General features: G+C 43.1%; 1 protein-coding gene across 2 annotated transcripts in view; it reads left to right on the plus strand.

Moving 5' to 3' along the window:
* slit1a (slit homolog 1a (Drosophila)) overlaps positions 1-17,146 on the plus strand; it is an 85,884-nt gene extending 68,738 nt beyond the window's left edge. The window contains exons 19-37 of one of the 2 annotated variants that reach the window (XM_034551791.1): positions 90-233; positions 327-493; positions 1,249-1,384; positions 3,232-3,300; positions 3,383-3,454; positions 3,568-3,639; positions 7,536-7,607; positions 8,974-9,137; positions 9,226-9,350; positions 9,496-9,593; positions 9,674-9,813; positions 10,349-10,442; positions 10,567-10,704; positions 10,802-11,030; positions 11,129-11,259; positions 11,355-11,548; positions 12,413-12,701; positions 13,371-13,582; positions 13,810-17,146. In XM_034551791.1, coding sequence (XP_034407682.1) covers positions 90-233; positions 327-493; positions 1,249-1,384; positions 3,232-3,300; positions 3,383-3,454; positions 3,568-3,639; positions 7,536-7,607; positions 8,974-9,137; positions 9,226-9,350; positions 9,496-9,593; positions 9,674-9,813; positions 10,349-10,442; positions 10,567-10,704; positions 10,802-11,030; positions 11,129-11,259; positions 11,355-11,548; positions 12,413-12,701; positions 13,371-13,582; positions 13,810-14,048 — 2,785 coding nt within the window. In that variant the 3' untranslated portion in view covers positions 14,049-17,146. The remainder of the gene's footprint in view (positions 1-89; positions 234-326; positions 494-1,248; positions 1,385-3,231; positions 3,301-3,382; positions 3,455-3,567; positions 3,640-7,535; positions 7,608-8,973; positions 9,138-9,225; positions 9,351-9,495; positions 9,594-9,673; positions 9,814-10,348; positions 10,443-10,566; positions 10,705-10,801; positions 11,031-11,128; positions 11,260-11,354; positions 11,549-12,412; positions 12,702-13,370; positions 13,583-13,809) is intronic. The other variant, XM_034551792.1, reaches the window with a different exon arrangement.
* The last annotated feature ends 267 nt before the right edge of the window (positions 17,147-17,413 follow it).

Below are 17,413 nucleotides of genomic sequence, written 5' to 3' on the forward strand. Positions count from 1 at the left end.
CTCGGGCAGTCAGTCTTGAATTTCAGAAATTCAAGATCATTTTTAATTTTTATTCTTATGGCTAAGTGTTTCATTTCTTACCTCCTCAGGATGCTGAGAAACAACAAGATCAGCTGCGTCCACAACAACAGTTTCACCGGGCTGCACAATGTTCGCCTGCTGTCTTTGTACGACAACCAGCTGACCACAATCACTCCCGGAGCCTTCGACACTCTGCAGACACTCTCCACCCTGTGAGACCCTGGCATACACACAGGCCTCCCTTAAATCATTCATGTTTATGTTTCAACGCTCTCACTACCTTTCTTACACTCACTTTCTCTCAGTAACCTCTTGGCCAACTCCTTCAACTGTGACTGCCGGCTGGGCTGGCTTGGTGATTGGCTGAGGAGTAAGAAGATTGTGACCGGTAACCCTCGCTGCCAGCGTCCCGCCTTCCTAAAGGAGATTCCTCTGCAGGATGTGGCTCTGCCTGACTTCCGTTGTGAGGAGGGTAGGTGGTGCCAAGACACACAACTAACTGCCTCTCGTGATTCAAGTCTCTTTCTGTATGTACTTATTGAGACCTGAACTTTTGTTGCAGCTTCTCCACTTTAAATGAAGTAATCTGACTCTCTTAAAGGAGTCAAGCATTTTCGATATCGTAGATGACCCCCACTGTGTGAAACTGCCCCGTCTGGGTGTGACTGATGAAGATTTTAACGTTGCACTCCACAATACATTATGAAAAAGAGCCGCTTAACGTGTCTGAGATCATTTTAAATAATGGCCGCTATTGTGCGACTCTTTTGTTTACTGAATAGATTGCTCCTAAGCTGCTGGTCGATGCCGAGCTGAGTGGAGCTATTGAACTGTTTGCCTTATTGACCAGTCAGTCCATTTGCTCCTGAATGAATGTTAGACTTGTCTTCGGGCTTCTGGCAGCTTCCATTCTTTGCTCTTGCTGGTCAATATTACATTACCCAGGCTTCTCTCTCACTCTGTCCTATTTTACTTTTCACATTTGTCTCTTCCTGTTTTTTCATTGTCTCAATGCCTCACCTTCAGTTTGAAGGATTGTGCTGCGTTGCCTCTGCTTTGCCTTTAGGTTGGCTTTGTCCAAGTATTCTTTCTACTCTTTCTTTTGCTCGGGATACAAGATCTTCTATTGGCTGTCCTCCTTGTCTTTCCTACCCTCCTGGTCATTACTCCTTTGTTTTCCTCTCTTGTGGCTGACTCCCATCTAACTCCTCTGTTTTTTTTCCCCAGGCCAAGAGGAACTGTCAAGCTGTGTGCCCAGACCCCAGTGTCCCAGTGAATGCACTTGCCTCGAGACTGTGGTGCGCTGTAGTAACAAGCACCTCCACACACTCCCCAAAGGCATTCCCAGAAATGTGACTGAACTGTAAGTTTATTGGCATTAATTTTGCCGATTGCATGTGTATCTTATAATTTTGAATTCCACGTATTATTATTCCTTTGTCTGGCTTTGTTGGAGGCATGTCTGGAAAGGAGACCAAACGTGATTTCAAATGGTAGAGAGGTAGCTTATGAGGTACAAAAGAGATAAGAGTTGGAGAAAACAGTAGAGGCAAAGAAAACAGATCTCATCATTTGGAGAAGAGGAAAGGAGTCAATAAACCAGCAGTTATTCTCTCAGACATTCTTCTTCTGAGTTCCCTGCAGCCCTCAGGGCTAGAGCACTGATGTCACTCTCACACTCAGAGCCAAGGATCTGTGTGTGTGTGTGTGTGTGTGTGTGTGTGTGTGTGTGTGTGTGTGTGTGTGTGTGTGTGTGTGTGTGTGTGTGTGAGCACGCATATTTGTGTGAAGGCCAAAAGCCTGTCCACAGGAGCATAGGGGAGCAAGAGGACATTTTAATGAGCAGTTTTCAATGGAAAGGGGAGGGAATGGAATAGGTCTGGAACTTTCCAATACTGCTTCAAGTGGTTCAAACTAACACACACACTCACACACACACACACGCACGCTGTGAAAGCCTTAAGGCCTGTCATTGTCCCAGCAGGTGTGACCAGGTGTGCCCTGTTCTGGGCTTTCATCTAGTCATCTGGAGAGTTTTCTACTCCATCATTATCCCAAGTGTCCTCTGCACCGTCATTACCTATCATTACCTCTGAACCCAAAGGCCCCACTAACAGCCCTTCCCGCTCTGAGTACAGTCCCCAACAATAGCAGGAGAAAGCCCCTTTAGCCCTGCTCAGAGGCACCAGGACCCTAAAGCAGCCATTTATCAAGGTGCCAGCCTTCTAGTAGCACTTTGTTCTGGCAGTCAGCAGGTTGCTTGTATCCCTGCAGGCATGGTGTCAACTGTGGTGGCTTGTAAATACATTAGTCTGTTAACACACCCATGCATGAACGCACATACAAGCATTTGTACCTCAGTCACTTCATGCATAGGTGTGCATGGAAATGCTGAGATTTCACAAAAATGCCACCGACTGTAATACGTTTGCCATCTTTTCCCAGTTAAGCAGTCCCAGTAGAAGTGATATATAACCAGTGTGTGTCTGGAATAGGACTGACCTCCATGCATGACACACAATGTTGAGTCAAAACATCTGAGATAAAAGTAATTGAAAGATAAAACAATCTGCTGTTGGTGTAACATGAGATTAATTTGCCACAAGAGCGTGGGAAAAAAAAGTGCTCTGTGTAAAAAGTGTGATGTCCTGCAATAACCTCCACAGGCATGGCACCTAACCAGCTTGATACAATTGTATATCAATTACTCACCTTGTTACCTTGTATCCATGAAGATAATGTTTTCCTTGCATGCCTCTACTGTGAAACTCTTGATGAACTAAGGGGCCGCATTTAACAGCAAAACTATTTAAACATCCGTTTACAAGCACAACTCTAGTGAAGTATAATCCAAGTCTCATTTATCCAGTCTTATGTTCGCTATATCCCAGATGCATGCATTATCACTAAAACCTTACTGCATAAGCAGTCCTCGATAATTTACAATTGACACTTTTGTAACATTTTATGTGATACATATTTGAAAATATGTAAGTGAATGAAGATTGAGATTATATTTTGGTTGGTTGGATGGATGGAGTGGGATTTTCTGGACTCTTTATTGCGTTTTTCCTCTTTTATTTGTTTTCTTTGTTCTAAACTGCTCAGTGAAAGTATGTTTGATGAAATAACTCAACACCTTCACTGTAAAAGCCATCTCAGCATCCCATATCTTGGTCTCAATGGAACAGTTTGTGTCTCTTTGTCCAGGTATCTGGATGGAAACCAGTTCAGTGTTGTGCCAAAGGAACTGTCTACCTTCAAATACCTGCAGCTGGTGTAAGTCTTTTTCTGTCTGCCTCCTTTGTGTCACTGTGCAGATCAATACAGTAAACTTATGCCTTTTAAACTGTATTTTCAGAGACCTGAGCAACAACAAGATCAACTCTCTGACCAACTCGTCCTTCGCTAACATGAGCCAACTCACAACTCTGTAAGTCCTAATCATCCTCAGCCAAGAGCCAGTATTTCATTCCGATCCTGACAAGTAGGATGAAAACAGATGAATTGGATATAGATGTATCTGTTATTATTTTAACATTGCAGAATCCTGAGCTACAACTCCCTGCGTTGTATCCCCAAAATGGCCTTCAGTGGACTGCACTCTCTCCGACTGCTGTGAGTTCATTTTTATATTTCAAATGCATGCAGACATAAGTGTGTGTTCATCTTCGGTCTAGGGTTAAGAGTAGGTTAAAATCTCCTTTTTAATAAAAATGCATCCTGCCAGTGGTATTAGCGAGATCTTATGCTAATCAAATGTATGAGCTCTTGCTTTGTCACATAATATCAGGACAATTCTCAAAACAGCATCTTGAGACAAGCTATTTTGAAAGAAGCGTTCTAAAACAAGATGAAACAGTGAGTCATTAAAGGATATTTTGCAGCTTGCACTGACTGCAGAAGTAGCGCAGCAGAAGCTGAGAATCTTTTATTGACTCCAGAGGACTGAAACACAGTCTAAACAGTTATGACAGCTTATGAATTCTTACACGCACGCACACTCACAACCTCCGACCTATTTACTCTGTTTAAATGGCAGCCAGCAGTGTCGCTCCATTTCCTGCTCCTGCCCACACCTCATCTTCAGACATCTCCCCAGCCTGCCTGTTCACCTCTAAACGCCCTGAACTCATCACCGCCTCACCGTCAGGGCCAAACACGCGCCCCCACAACCCACTGTACAAAATCACTCTGACACTGATTACCGGCGAACGTTTGCCCTGCTAACCGTAATGGTTTTGACTTTGCCTCCCGGCTTTCATGAAGTTATGAAGTCTTTGATTGTGCACTCTCAGTGACCATGGGCTCCCCGTAGTTGGATCGGTCTGCTAAATAACTGAGATGTAGAATCTAAATATGTTCGACAGATAAATAATGAAACCAAAACCAATCTTTGGACCTGCATCCAATGATACAGCAGCTGGATGCCTCACGCTTTAACTCAAATGTACAGTTTGGTTCCCCGAAGGAGAAACAGAGACCAGGCCCAGCCGCACTCCTTATGAGATTATATATGCATCTATGTGTGTGTGTATGTGTGTATGTTTATGCGTGTGTGTCTGAATGCATAGCTTATATGTTTGTCATCTACTGGCTTGGTGCCCCTCGGTATGTGTGTGGGAGTCGACTTATCGGCCATGTGTGCTCATAGCAGGCACACTTTTTACTACTGACAACAAAGCTTCAACAAAGCCTCTTTTTACGCCAGGATTCGACCAAAGCCCGATCATTACGAGGCACAAAGCGTAAGAGCCCTTTTAGCGTGGAATGAGAGTGAAGCTCGGCCATCATTAGCTGATGCCGCCTTGCTAAGCCGGGCGTGTCGCTTTGATCTCTAATGAAGGCGGCGTCAGTTACTTCTGCTCTTACTCACTCACGCCACCTTCACTTTAAAATATTGCAAGTGTGAGACCCTCCCCCAAACACCACACACCTCACACACACACACGCACGCACACGCACACACGCACACGCACACGCACACACGCACACGCACACGCACACGCACGCACACACGCATGCACACACACACACACACACCACATAGGCTCAGAACTATATACAAGCTCACACACACACACACGCACACATACATATATACAGTATATATGCACAGACTGTCTGGACTACCTTATTGTCTCAGTCAAATGGGTGTCCAAATGAAGCAGAACACTTTGATGCCTTTATTGCTGGTGTGATCAATCATAAGCCTCCCATTAAATGTCAATTGGTGGCGTGGCTTTATTTTTTTTGGTGCCGCGGCTTTTTTTCTTTTTTTTAACAGCAAAGCTGTGTGGTTGCAACAACATTAAAGCAACAATGAGCTCTCTTTAATAGTTTCAACCGGGTTCAAAGTTTAAAGTTGGAAGCTTCATAGAAAACCACAGTGAGATGCCGCAGCTGGCTACAAACGGGGCGCACTCGTGCATGCTCAAACACACCGAGGTGCCAAAGCCTTTATAAAGCTGCACCTTTGGCTTCACGGAGCAGTAAAGAGGAGAAGAATCATTAACGCTCATAGCTTCAAACAGACCAGGGGTCTCAGCCTGGCTTGGATGTGGTGTGGTTTGATGCGTGCGTGTGTGCGTGCGTGTGTGCGTGCGTGCGTGCGTGCGTGCGTGCGTGCGTGTGCATGTGTGTGTATGTGTGTGCGTGCATGTGTGTGTGCGTGCGTGTGTGTGTATGTAATATTTGTGGTTAGAGCTGCAGATTATTAAGCTGCTAATTGGCCTGCTGGGTATTAGGTGTGAGGTGGGTGAGCCGCTCTAGGGTGTGGTTCACTAGGTCTTGGGTGGGAAGCTGTGACAAAAGAAAGTGATATGAAAGAGTGTAATAAATGAAAAGAGCTGAAAAATGAGTTAATGCCTGCAAAGAATGAAATAAGACCTGACATCTTCTAAAACTGCGGTTGGATGCGGTGCTGTGAGTAAATGCCAGTAAAACATGATCCTCAAAACATGTAGCCTAGAAGACTCACAGAATCACAAAACCTTAATAACGGGTAAACAAGCCTGTGTGAGCATTTTGAACATCATTATAATCCATAATTGTACCTGTCCGGAAGCATTAAATGCAATTCCATTCTGAGGATTGTGCCAAACTAGAGATAGGTTGACAAAGGTCAGATGGAGTGTTGTAATGATTTACAGCTGCAGAAAATAAAATGACAAAAGGTTAGACAGAGAGAATGTTTGCAGGAGAGCGGATCAGGTTTCTTCCTGGAGACTCCCTGGCTCCTTTCTCCCATGAGATCGCTGCCTAGTTGGCACAATGCGGCTGGCTTCATGCCCTCAGTATCCTAACTCCGACTACCACAACCCAACTACTCACTCTACACTAATAAGCATCCCCCCTGCACACAGGTCAATTAACTTGTTGTCTCAGATGGTGACATGGTATATGTTCCCTTTCGTACATTAACCAGCTTCGCTCTCTGTGTCCTTTCCCCTGACTCGTCAACAACTTAGTAGTAATTTACAGATCAAACAAAAAAGGAAGTGGGTTTTTAAAGTCTGTCCATACATTGGTTGCAATCACCCAGGCATAGAGAGCAGATGCGTCATGTATTGGTGCTGCAGTCGGAGCTGTGGTAACATTAGCATGCGGTCAGCTGAGGGCTGGAGGTGGTAATGACCCTTCGGATTACGGCAGCCATCAGTCATTTAGCCATTAAGCCATGTTGGCTTGTCACCCGTGATAGTATTTAGAGAACACCAAAGAAAACGACAGTACATACATTATGATACATGGCACATAAACATGCATGTGGCTAACAATGCAACCACATTAATATACCTGTAAATCTGCACACACACAATTACACTAATGTTTTTCACGGCCCTACATGTGGTGCAACTATGTTCCCGCCCTCCTTCTGTACCCGTTGGCCCTGCCAGCCAGACACACATGGAAACCTGACACCAGTCGTTTACATACTTATAGAGCCTCACATCTCTGCCAGCTGCTTATGGCTGAACCAGGAATACAAACCCAACACTACCACCCAACACGACACTGAAATATCCCTCAACACATTTACTGTTATTTGTATTTTAGTTGTCCGAAAATCTTTTTTTGTGCAATAATTTGCTGTCAGAAAACTGTAAAATGCCAGTCAGTCTCCAATATTACATTTCCCCAAGATGACATTTTCCAATAGCTTGTTTTGGCTGACCAACAGTGCAGTGTCATTTTTTAATTTTTTAATTTTATTTATTTTTTACTTCTTACTGTGAGCAATGCTGCCGTAATCCTGTAATTTCCCCACTGAGGGACTAATAAAGGATTATTTTTATATTCAATCACAGAAGTCTTAGAAAAACACTTCAGACGCTGTAATGATACATTTGTTTTTGAAATAATCAAAGTAGTACATTTTACATTTTCTGTCAATTAACTAATCAATGACTTGTCTAATTATTTCATTGACAGAAAAGTTATACAAAATTGTATTTTTTTTTCCTATGATGGATGTTTATGGTCATAATTCTCCTTCCTCGATCACCCCTCAGGTCTCTCCATGGCAACGAAATCTCAGAGCTTCCTGATGGCATCTTCAACGATGTGGCCTCACTGTCCCACTTGTAAGTAGTAACAAACACACACAGAGACACACATAGACACACGCACACACAACTACACACACACACACACACACACAACTGTTTGCCCAATGGCACCAATGTGATACTGTCTGCACTTACTACTCACATACACGTGTAGGCTCTCACTCACACATACACAAGCCCGCGCGCACACACACACACACACACGCACACATACACACGCACACAACTGTATGCCCCAATGGCAGCCTATGTGATACTCTCTGCACTTACCACTCACATACACATGTAGGCTCTCACTCACACACACACGCGTGCACACCACACGCACACGTTAAAACACAGAGGGGGTCTGGTCAGACAGCCAGAGAGAGCGTGGCTCACAGTGGCCTGTCTGTAGTCCTCTTTGTGGGCTTCGACATGAGCCAAGCCCTCCCTTAATCAAACCGCTAGTCCTGTGTTGAAGTAACACACAGACCCCTGTACTGTCTCATCTTCCCTGTCACATCACAAACACACACACACACACACATTTACTAAAATGCACACAGATTATCCATGGTCCGTGGACATTTGTGTTTGTTTTTGGTTTTTTTATTTATGTCTTTAATTTTGTGTGAGGCGTGTAACGCCTAGTGTGGTAGTGCATGTACTCATGGACAATAGAACTACAGTCTTCTAGTAGCGTTGTCTCGTATCTTTGCAGTGTCCCCTCTGCCATCCAGCCTGAGATATTCACATCATCCATTGACAGTCACTGATCAATAGACCTATCAGTGTCAGAGTTGGAGATGTCGAAGTGGGGATAGAGAGGACTAACAAAGACATGTTGTGCATGGCTGTACAGCAGTCAAGGCTGCAGGAAAAACATGGGTGAAGGAAGGATGGAGGGCAGCCATTTGATCCATTGATCCACAGTCACAGTCAAGTGGCTTTCATGTTAGCAGATGTCAGGTGTCAGCTATTGGCCGGGCCTGAAAGATGAGCCTGTGTTCCACCGTAATGGAACAGCATCGATTCAGGAGTGTTTGTTGCATACAGCAGGAGGACAGAGTAGCATGTTCACGACCACCATGACAGAAGTGGTTAAGAGTGCCTTCTGTTTGCACTTTGTCTATAATTGAGAAGCCCTTCTCCAGTATGATGTATGCACAAAGTGGCATTGAGCATTCAACTTTAAATCATCTTTATTCTTTGAGCAAAACGTGTTTTATTTATCTATAGTACACAAAGTTGAGCTGGTTTGATTTACGCAATGCTGTAGAGACACCTGCTGGTGACCGAGTGTATTACATGGGATGGCAGAGTTTGTTCCTGAACTAAAGGAGGCTGAAAAGTATAACAAAGCCGCCCTAAATCATGAAACCATTTATCTACCTATTAGGGCAATTGGTGCCAACCCCTTGCACTGTGACTGTCGCCTGCGCTGGTTATCTGACTGGGTGAAGACGAGCTACAAAGAGCCCGGCATTGCCCGTTGTGCTGGCCCGCAGGGCATGGAGGGCAAATTGCTGCTCACCACACCTGCTAAGAAGTTTGAATGTACTGGTGAGTTATTGTGATGGCCACGGCTACATAATATAAACACCACTAGTATCTACATGCAATTCCTTCTTAACGGCCTGGTATTTCTCAGGTGATGTGGACACTACCGTGCTGGCCAAGTGTAACCCCTGTCTGTCCAGCCCCTGTCTGAACAAAGGCATTTGTCACAGCGATATGATGGAGGTCTACAGATGCAGCTGTCCTCCAGGATTCAAGGTCAGAGCTGCACAATGCTTCCACCGATTTGCGAATATCCTCTATGTGTTGCAGGGTCTTGAAGTAATATAATAATTTATAGCAAAAAAATATTGATATGAATTATTATAATATTATAAATATGATTTGCCTTTCCCTGTCTCAGGGCAAGAACTGTGAGACAGCTCTGGATGCCTGTTTGAGTACCCCGTGTGCCAACGGAGGAACCTGCCAAGTGAATGAGGATGAGGAGGGGCAATACAGGTGAGGAAGCCGGCCTTTGAAATCTATATTTACACAAAGAAGTTGAAATGAGGATGTAATGAGTGTGTACGTTTTCGCAGTTGCACATGTCCTCTGGGCTTTGAGGGCCCCACTTGCCAAACCAACATTGATGAATGTGAGGACAACGACTGTGAGAACGGGGCAACCTGCCTCGATGGAGTCAACAACTACACTTGTTTGTGTCCCCCCTACTACACGGGTTAGTGCATGCAGCACCGTTTGACTGGAGAAGCAACTGCACTGCAAAACAAATCCCCCTGTGCGAATAGGCACAAATATTTTTGAAGTAGAGAAATTTGGTGTGAGACAAAAAAAAGCTGCCAGTAGACTTCTTATTTTTGAGCTATAAAAAACCAGCACACAATCGCACATAAAACACATTTTGCGAAGACTTGACATCGCCAAAGAAATTAATGAACTCAAGATAAACATTCTTGAAACTAGGTTGTCTTTTAAATTGATAAGACTTAATTTACTTTGAAACATATTCATTCTGAATTGGTTTTGTCTTGACAAGTTAAAACTAGTCTTATACTTGAAATAAGCAAAGCCATCTCTTTTCAGATGTTTCTTGTAGTAATTTAATGCAAAAAAAATGCTTGAAATATGTTAAATTGATCATGCTGTAACAATAAAGTGCTGTAAGACTTACTTTGCTGTTTTTGCAGGATGGTTCTTTCTCTATGTCTTGCAACAGTTCACACTTTTCTTTCTTTCTATTTGTTTTGATGTAGGGGAGCTGTGCGAAGAAATGGAGGATGTGTGCGCCCCAGGACGGAGCCCCTGCCAACATCAGTCTACCTGCCTCATCACCTCCACTGGCCCCAAGTAAGTGTTTGCTGCCACCAACATCAGATGCAGTAAAAAATGATGACTCCCTATATTGCAAAATAGATGGTCTCAAATTAAGCTTTTTGTCCTTTGATTCCACTATTGTATTTGTGTGTTGCAGGTGTGTGTGCTCTCCTGGTTATGTTGGTGACGACTGCAGTGTAGACTACAATGACTGTGAGGAGCATCGTTGTCAGAATGGAGCTAAGTGTGTGGATGAGCTGAATGGATACTCCTGTGACTGTCCTGAAGGATACAAGTGAGAAAAGCAAACATTTAAAACAAGCTTTATTTAGTGATTTATTTGAGTTTAATCTGCTTCACTAACATGGACCTGCTTCTCTGTTTCTTTATAGTGGTCAGTTGTGTGAGGTTCTCCCATCTCTACTGTCCTTATGTGAGCTGGCCGACTGCCAGAACAACGCACCATGTGTGGAGCGAGGCGGGCGGGCCCTCTGCCAGTGTCCTCCGGAGTTCGGGGGTCCAAGCTGCGAGAAGCTGGTCAGCGTCAACTTCATTGACAGAGACTCCTACCTACTGCTCTCTGACCTCAAGAACTGGCCACAGGCCAACATCACCTTGCAGGTATCCACAGAGTGTGATTGAATATGATGTCTGTGTACACACTGCCTTCCTGATACCTGAATACTTCAAACACCCTCTGCAAACATGTTTATGTGTAGGTGTCAACAGCTGAGGATAATGGCATCCTGCTGTACAATGGAGACAATGATCATATTGCAGTGGAGCTCTACCAAGGCCATGTCAAGGTCAGCTATGACCCCGGCAGCCAGCCAGGACATGCCATCTACAGGTGAGTTGCCTTTGAAACAGTGAGGTTTACTGATGAAAAGGTGGCATTTGTATTTTTGTTATATCTCATGTCCAATCTCTGTTTTCCGTTGCCAGTACTGAGACTATCAACGATGGCCAGTTCCACACTGTGGAGCTAGTGACCTTTGACCAGATGGTGAACCTATCCATTGACGGGGGTCTTCCTACAACAATGGACAGCTTTGCGGCGGTGCGGCCCCTCAACGGGGAGGCTCCACTATACGTGGGGGGTAGGGGCCCTCTCCAGAACACACCTCCCTCCTCTGCAGGCACTCTTAACTACTACACTACTGTCAATCACCCTCCCTCCCCCCTCGCTTTGTCACCACTGCAACCAACGCCTCCCCTCAACCATGCAACCCTTCAACCCTATCCTACCTCCATCCACACCTTCAATCTCGACTGTGTTTGCTAGGGGCCACACAATTAATCACAACAAATAAATATGCAGTTTCCATATACGCACACATTTGTAATGAATAAATACATAACTCTCAAAAATTAGATTTTTTTATTACAACTTATCGTGAATATACAACACATCGTTTAATAGTCCAATAGATCTATTTGTCGGTTGTCAAACATTTCTGACACTAAGTGAAGTACGCCCTCTAGTGACTACCATAAGAACTACCAGACACAGTCTTAACTTCAGATTTGTTCCGTATTTGCATGGATGTCTTTGCAGAAAGTTTTACTGTATTCTTTTTGTAATTTAGGATTTAGTTCCTCTAGACATTCACATAATCTAAAGATTTTGCTAATTGCTAATACGAAAATAATGTGTTGTGGTCATGACAGTTTGCTCAGGAGTGACCTGTAGTGTGTTTCAGTGCTGCGATGTGTTGTGCTGTACTGTTCTTCATTCATACAACACGACAGGAGACATTTTCCCATACCACTTTGCCTTTTGCTGACATGTGTTTCAAGGATGATGTGTCTTGTGGTGCAAATGCTAAATACTAAAGACCCAAAGTACAGTCATTTGTACATGCACTATTGGGATATCCATTTTTGAAATGCCTTCCTTCATTACAATCATACCAGCCCTGTGTTAGTTGTCTGTCTGTGATCCAGTATTCACATCTTCACACCTTTTATTAAAGTCATCCGATTCCCCTCTCCTCCTCCAGGCATGCCAGTGGATGTACACTCCGGCGCTTTCCGTCTCTGGCAGCTCCAGAACGGTTCCAGTTTCCACGGCTGTATCCAGAACCTATACATCAACAATGAGCTACAGGACTTCACCAAGACACAGATGAAGCCTGGCGTGGTACCGGGCTGCGAGCCCTGCAAGAAGATCTACTGTGTACATGGCATATGCCAGCCGGATGGCTTCCAGGGACCGGTGTGCCACTGCCAGCCCGGCTGGAGTGGGCCGCACTGTGATGAGGCAGCGACCAACCCCTGCCAGGGCAGCAAGTATGTTAGCGAGGGGAATACAATTCATATTTAACAGTATGCATCTGACTGCCCGTTGTCTTGTAGGGGTGGAAGAAGTACTCAAATCCTTTAATTAAGTAAAAGTACCAGTACAACAAAACAATGTAAAGATGCACTATTACATCTATTGCATTCAAAATCCCAAGTAAAAGCACAGAGGTATTATCAGCTAAATGTTCTAAAAGAATCTAAAGTAAAAGTACTTATTTAGTTACAATGGCCCCTGTAACTGATTTATTATAAAGAATTACCTTGTTAAATTGTTTCTTCTGCTACAACAACGTCTAAGTGGCATTTTACTTGTGTATCTTACATGGAGATCATTTTATAGATACATTAGTTCAGGGATTCTCAACCTTCTGTAACTTAAGGCACACTTCTGATTGTGTGAGGACCACCTTCACAAATACATAAGAAAAAAACACATGACAAATGTGAATGAATAAACATGGCTGTAAATATGTGTATAAACTATACATATTCTGCTTATCCTCACCTGTCACGTATTCAGGGGTCATATCCCCTCACCACACGCTTTGGAGATTTTAATGGCACAGGGTTTTCCCGTACATCTTCTTTCTTTTTTTGGTGTCGCTGGATCTGGGGAAACCCGAGCTGGCATTAATACCATTACTTTTTAATACCTAGGTGCGTCCATGGAAAGTGCATCCCCCTGGACTCTCAGTCGTATCGCTGCGAGTGTGCCGAGGGTTTCCGCGGTGCCCTGTGTAACCAACAGGGGGAGCTGTTCAACCCCTGCCGTCGCCTGTCCTGCAAACACGGTCGCTGTCAGATCTCAGACACAGGAGATGCCTTCTGTCACTGTGAAAGTGGATACACTGGGAACCTTTGTGACGCAGGTTGGTTTCCTCTTTGTCGGTCTGTACATGTAAATGAAACAAAAAAAAACGTTGACAAAGGTGATACAAACTCATATATTTTGACTAAATATGACATTTTCTTTACATTTGTATGACATAAAATACAATTACTTTGTAATATGTATTGAAAGGGTCTTAAATTAAGATTCCTGCCTATAGCTTGGTTAAGTTTACTAAAGTCTTTGTGTCTTTTTCATGTTTTCCAGAGTCTGAATGCCGAGGGGAACCTGTGCGAGACTTCTACCAGGTACAGAGAGGTTACGCCATCTGCCAGACAACACGCATGGTTTCTTGGGTAGAGTGCACTGGAGCTTGCGATACAGGGGCCTGCTGCGCCAGCCAGCGGATGAAACGCCGGAAATACACCTTTGAATGCAGCGATGGAACATCCTTCAGCGAGGAAGTGGAGAAGACCATCAAGTGCGGCTGTATGGGCTGCATGTAGCACCATTTACTCCCATTTCCTGCCGCTGCCGCCGAGCAGAAGATAGAGAGAAAGGAAAGAAGAAAGAGGACTGGAGTAAAGCGAGGGAGGGAAAGAAAGAAAAAGAGAGAGTATAAAGAATATATATAAAACCTCTATCTATATATTATGGACAACAATGTTTGTAAAATAGGACATTTCCTCCCCTTCCAAGGGTGTGTGACCTACAGTAACACAGAGAAACCAACATCATGAGCAACAATGTAGAAGTGACAACAACAGCAACAGAACCATTGTATCTGCAACATTGTTCCAAGGGGTCCAGAGATTTCAAAGGTTTTGCATTCAGAGTGAGGCATCCCTCCAACCCAAATTACCCAGTGTGAATTTCCCATCCATCTGTGAGGCCTCTGACAGCCTGGCCACCATCTACCATCTTTGCTTCATGGAGGCAGTGAGGACATTGGGGTCCAGCCTGGCTAAGAAATGGCAAAAGAGAGGAAGAGAAAGACAAAAAGAGAGAAACAGAGGGATGAGAAGAGAGCTGGACCGTTTGACTTGGCAAAGCTATCTTGAGTTGAGCTTGGCTGGGTTACCTGGAGAGGGCTGGATATGGTTTGGGTTGAGTTAAAGTTGTTGTTGGTTTGGTGTAGTAATTTCTCTGCCGGGATACACTCATCCATCCACACATGCACATGTAGAAGTGAACAAAGAAAAGGTAGGGTTAGAGTGGCACATAATCCAGTGCGGATGTCAAGACTTTGAGGCCAGGTGGTCTGGCGTCACAGTTGTTTGCTGTGAGGTATCGTAACATAGAAACTCCATAAAAATAGAGACTGCACTGACTAGCAGCACTGAAGATGACAGTCGTACACCTCTGAAGCCCATGACCATACTCATGGCATACATACATTTACACAGTCTTAACACTTCTAAGAGTGAGAGGGCTTGTGTGTGGTTCAACTATGTAATCGGTTTGCATAACCCACGGCCCAGCGGTTATCATTCCCCCAGCATGCATTGCCTCAGGGTTAGGATGATTTGCATAATCCCACCCCCTTTGAGCAGGAGGCTGTTTAGCTCTGCTCGTCTTGATGCCTGCAGTATTAAACTTGTGCAAACTGTTGCATGTGTGGATTCTGCCAACAAATATGTAGAGCTTCTTAATATCATTATACATGTTATCAAAAAAGGTTGCAGATTCATCTTCTGATTTTTATTTTTGTTCTGTCTAATTTGTCATATTGATTTTTTTGTTATTTTTTGTTATATTTTGTCTCATGATGTAACCTAACTCCTTTAGCCGCCCCCCAACAACTCTTTATATAGAAATGCCTAACAGATTCTAATATATATATTTGTATTTCATTTTGGTATAGTATTTTTCTATGTTAAAGAGTAAGTCTGTTTCTGGAAGCTTTGGAACTGGTGGTAAGGCATTCAGTTGGTTCCCTAGGTGTTTTTATTTGTTGATCTCACTTGCTTCAACAAGGTAGTTAATTACATTAATTGGCCAAAAATACAGCAGATGGTTGGCCTTGTTGTATAGGAGGCAGTATTGGTCTAGAAATATGTTTAATATTGTATATGTTGTCTTCCATGTGAATATTACATATAATTCATGAGAGTCTGTGCTTGATTTTATTTATTTTATCTAAAGGCATTTTCCTGTAGAAAGTGAAAGGCAAACATGTTGCTGACTTTCAAATATTTTCTAAAATTTAAAAAAGAACAAAAAATGGTAAAATAATGAATAAAAATAGCATAGAAATCTGTAAGGTATTTGTAACATCACTTGATAACGAGTTCTGCCAGTGTTTTCCTGCTCTCTGGCTCAGACATTCCTCATTTGCTGCAAGGGCTGGAGAGGTAAGAGCTGGGATTAAGAAAGGTGCCCCTCAAATGTACCTTGTAATTACCATACCACACGTCAAGGCTTCGGATTGTTTTCATGTTCATTTTGTTGAAGTGATGGGTTGTATTTCTATCATTTTATTTTGAGAGATGTTTGCCATAGGTGTTTTTAGTTCAACAGAGTTAAAGTAGTCAAGCTCAACTTATCATAAGCTGCTGTCAAGCCAGAAGAAATAGGATAAAATTGCTTCTGAGGACAATGATCATGTTACGGTATCATCCTAGAATTTTCTGAACAGGCAACTGTGTGAAGCATTACATGCCCGTGACTGACAGATCGTACAAGAGAAACATCTGGACATTTCAATGTCTGTCGGTTCCTTCCACACACAGAAAAAAAGAAGAAACGGTGCCAATTACAGTGAACACAACAGTCATACCTGAATGTATAAATGTGTATAGATAAATATGACCTATGCTTATTCATGAAGTGGTAACTTTTAGCTGTTAATTAGTTTCCAATGTAAGATATAGAGATCACATACTGTTCAATAAGTGACAGTCCATCAGGATGGCTTAAGGCATTGCTCTCCCTGCAGATTGGGATTGTGTTTATACATTTTGCTGATCTAAATGTTAAAAGTCTCTTTATTGTGTGACAGGCTGCAGAGCCAGATATCAGCTTGGTACAGTGATCACAGAGCTCCTATTCAAATTGCTACCCATGTTACCTTTGTTTACCTGCTGTTGATGTGATCCCAGTAGTGTACAATAACATTAAAAGAAGATCTCATAAAGGGTACTGATGAACAGTCACTGTAACTCGTAGGCTGTGTGCCTCGTAAAGGTGCATATTTAGTTGAATGTGGCTTTCTTTTCATGTCTCCTTTCCTTCCTCTGCACTGATCTGTACTAGACTGGTGCGTTCAACCTCCCGGTAGACATCTTAGTGGTGCTTGTGCTATATTGAGATGTAATTCAGTTATCTGGTCACATGACCAGAAACACAGATTTACCATCCTATGAACTATATACATAAATATGTTATTGTAAATGACACAATGTCTCTGTTGTATTGAACTGGTGCAAAAGCTTAAGAAATATCCCTTGTTGGGTTCAGTCTATTTACTTTTTGTTACAGGATTGATGGTGGGATTAAACTGAAAAACTCCCAATAATGCTGAATGTATGTAGTGCCACCGACAAAATGTTTACCAAACCTCCACTCTTTTTCATTAATTAAACTTAAATGTGTGTGCTTTTAACAACGTTTTGTCTTTTTTTTTTTTAATCTTTTACTTAATGTCTAATTTGTTATTTTACAAAACATAAATTAATAAAAATATTTAAGCCAACACAGATGAGAAGTCCTTAAATGGCTCAGGGAAAATTGATACATGGGCAAATCCATCATGTGATATGACCAAAAGCTCCAGAACGGCTACGAAATGGATGAAATGTGTGAGATTTGTTCGGGGGGGTTCTGGTCAACTCTTGTTTCCAATGTTAAGAATCAAGTCAGATTCACTGCA

The sequence above is a fragment of the Cyclopterus lumpus genome, chromosome 15, assembly GCF_009769545.1.
Source record: "Cyclopterus lumpus isolate fCycLum1 chromosome 15, fCycLum1.pri, whole genome shotgun sequence".
NCBI classification, from domain to species: Eukaryota; Metazoa; Chordata; class Actinopteri; order Perciformes; family Cyclopteridae; genus Cyclopterus; species Cyclopterus lumpus.